Source organism: Tupaia chinensis, unplaced genomic scaffold (genome assembly GCF_000334495.1).
Source record: "Tupaia chinensis unplaced genomic scaffold, TupChi_1.0 Scaffold000235_1, whole genome shotgun sequence".
Taxonomy (NCBI): domain Eukaryota; kingdom Metazoa; phylum Chordata; class Mammalia; order Scandentia; family Tupaiidae; genus Tupaia; species Tupaia belangeri.
In genome coordinates this window covers 4,945,667-4,948,513 of record NW_006159713.1, presented here as the reverse complement: position 1 = coordinate 4,948,513, position 2,847 = coordinate 4,945,667, and the positions used below count along the sequence as shown (strand labels likewise).

The 2,847-nt window shown below is 53.4% G+C and overlaps 1 protein-coding gene across 1 annotated transcript in view; it reads left to right on the top strand.

Annotated features, from left to right (window-relative positions):
- The window catches only part of CCDC102A (coiled-coil domain containing 102A), a 16,973-nt gene that overhangs the window by 2,666 nt on the left and 11,460 nt on the right, over positions 1-2,847 (top strand). The window contains exon 4 of the mRNA XM_027771833.1: positions 940-1,166. Within this exon, the coding sequence (XP_027627634.1) occupies positions 940-1,166 (227 nt within the window). The remainder of the gene's footprint in view (positions 1-939; positions 1,167-2,847) is intronic.

The window sequence follows — 2,847 nt, the reverse complement described above, 5'->3', positions numbered from 1 at the left end:
AGGGAGCCCTCCAGGCCACCGTCCTAGGCGAGACACGGAAGCCGACACCTGGAAGCCAGGCTAGACTGAGGCCATGGCCCTCGGGGGGGTTGTGATCAGAGACAGGACCTGTAGACAGCCAGGGACAAGCCAGAGGGGAAAGGGAGGTTGGCGGGGAGGAAGGGCTAGCCTTTGTGTTAGTAATTGCTCACGGCTTCCTGGCGGAGAGCTGGTTCTGTGCACGCCCAAGCGCCAGCCTGCTGAGCCTCTTCCCCTGTCACCAGTCTCCCTGTGCCTTAATGCTTGCCCCTGAGCAATGGCATCTCAGAGCTGAATTCCTTTTGAGGTCATCCGCTCCTAGGTTGTTGTAGGAACCCCTGCTTCAACATTAGTTCCCACCAGTGTCCTCTCATGTTTGCATGCTTCCCGTGACAGGGAGTTCACCACCTCCCTTGGGGAATCTTCTGGGATAGAGAGAATCTAGATGACTGACTCACTTTTTTTACTAAAGGGAGTTTTTGTTTGTTTTTTGCTATAGGTCATGTGTGCTCTCCAGAGACACACAGAGAGAAAGTGAGAAATCACTCTCTGGGGGAATGGCCACGCCTCAGTCCCTTCTCCTCCATTCACCTCTTAGGATTTGGGGCACACATACACGCACACCCTGCATGAGTTTCAAGCTGCTGGGTCTGGGACTCAAACCACGGCTGACCATGCAGGAGTCCGGAGCATTAACCACTATGCCACCTGTGGCCCTGATGGCTGACTCTACATACAATTTCAGGGGGCAAAGAAGGAGGCTCAGGAAAAGCTGTATCCCTCTCCCCGGAGATGGGAAGGGAGGCAGCGGAAGGTCACCTGGCAGGCCCATCCCCTCAGGCCTGGGAGAGGCCGTGAGGAAGGCTGACAGGGTGAGGGCTCTGTCACTGACTGATCCAGCCTCTATCTTGGCCGCTGCAGGAGCTGGAGCTGGTGGAGAACCTGCTGAAGAGCAGGCCAGAGGAGCCCGAGGGCTGCTGGGAGGCACGCAGCATGGAGGCTGGGGGCCCCCGGGGCAGCTCGGGCCGCCAGGAACGCAGCCGGCTACCCTGGGAGGACACAGCTGCTGCTGAGGAGGACGCCTCCAAGGTGACTGCCCTGCGGCTACGGCTGGACGAATCCCAGAAGGTGCTGCTCAAGGAGCGAGAGTGAGTCTTGGGAGGCAGACGGGGCGGGGCACCCTCGGGATCACAGGGTGAAATCAGTGCCACAGGAGGAGAGACGCACTAAGGGACAAGTAACTTAGTCTGGAGCCTGATACGTTTAGACCAAGGGTTCTGACCCCAGGATCCAACACAAGTTCTCAATTCCTCACACAAGTAACATATGTGGGGATCCGCTCCAGGCCAGGCACCGTGCCCAGTCGTGCACGAGACGGAAATCCCTGCTTTTGTGGAGTCTACAATCTAGTGGAGGGAGGGCACCCTGTAGAGCCAGGGAAAGGGAAAGGGGTAGGGGAGTGAGAAGCTGCCTGGAATTTGGGTCTGGAAATGTAGTATTTGCAATGACAGGGAGGCAATTGGGCACACAAATGAGCCCAGTTCCTGAGACAGGTCTGGACTGGAGGTAAAAATGCAAGAGTCTGGGACCAGCAGGTGGCATGGTGATTAAGGGGCTGGACACTCTCACATGGCCAACCATAGTTTTCGTCCTGGACCTGGTGGCTTGCTTTCTCACTTTTCCTCTCTCTCTCTCTGACTCTCTCTGGTCAAATTAAAATAAATGAATGAATAAATTAGATTAAATTAAAACAAAACAAAACAAAACAAAAACAAGAGTCTATCAGCAGATAGGTGGAATTGAAAGCTACAAACCAGGATGGTGGAGGAGTGGGTGTGGATCGGGACAATGCCAGAGGATGGACTTGGCCAAGGTTAGAGACTAGTCAGAGGTTAGAGGACAAGGCAACCAGCAGAGGGGACCAGAGCCAGGGGACTGAGGGGGAGGGGAGCCAGGACAAACTGCCTCAGACAGACAGCGTACTCAGCTGCTCAGTAAGAGGAGGACCGAGCACTGGCTGTTGGATTTCGAAGGTGGAGGTCATCAGTGACCCTAATCAGGGCAGTTCAGTGGCCACAGCCTGATCGTGTCTGCAGCTTTCCTGTCCAGAAGTTAAGTACACACACAGGGGCCAGCCAGTGGCATGATAGTTAGGGTAACTGGATCCCACGTGGCTGACTGTACATTCAAGTCTCAGACCCGGGGGCTTGAAAAACTCACCATGTGCATGCACGCCTAACATCCTAAGAGGAGGGTTTTGCTGGGGTTTGAACCCAGGAGAAAGGATTGCAGCATGGCCATCCCTCCTAGGGGGTGCTTTCTCACTTTCTTGCTCTCTCTCTCTGACTCTCTCTGGTGAGCACACATGTCCTGTAGCAAATTCAAAGTAAATAAATGGGGCCAGCAGGCGGCATGGTGGTTAAGGTTCTGGACCCCACATGGCTGACTCCATGGTTCAAATGGTCCCCACAGATTGGAAAACACACCAAGCACACATGTGCACATGTGCCCCAAATTCTCCTCTCCAAGAGAACAGAGGAGAAGGAACTGCAGGATGGCCATCCCCCTTGGGGGCGGGGGGTGATTTCTCAACTTCACTCTTTTTTTTTTTTTCCCTGTCTCTGTCCCTCTCCGGTGAGTGCATGTACCCTACGGCAAAAATCTAAAAATAAATTAATAAAATGCTAAATAAAGCGCATCGTAGAACCTGTCTGCACACATGATACTAGGTCACCGGGAAAGTTATGACGTATCTTTTTTATATTTTTCTATGCGAAAATGCGTCATAGCTCTCTCAACAACCTGATATTTTCAAAAATCAGTGTAGGG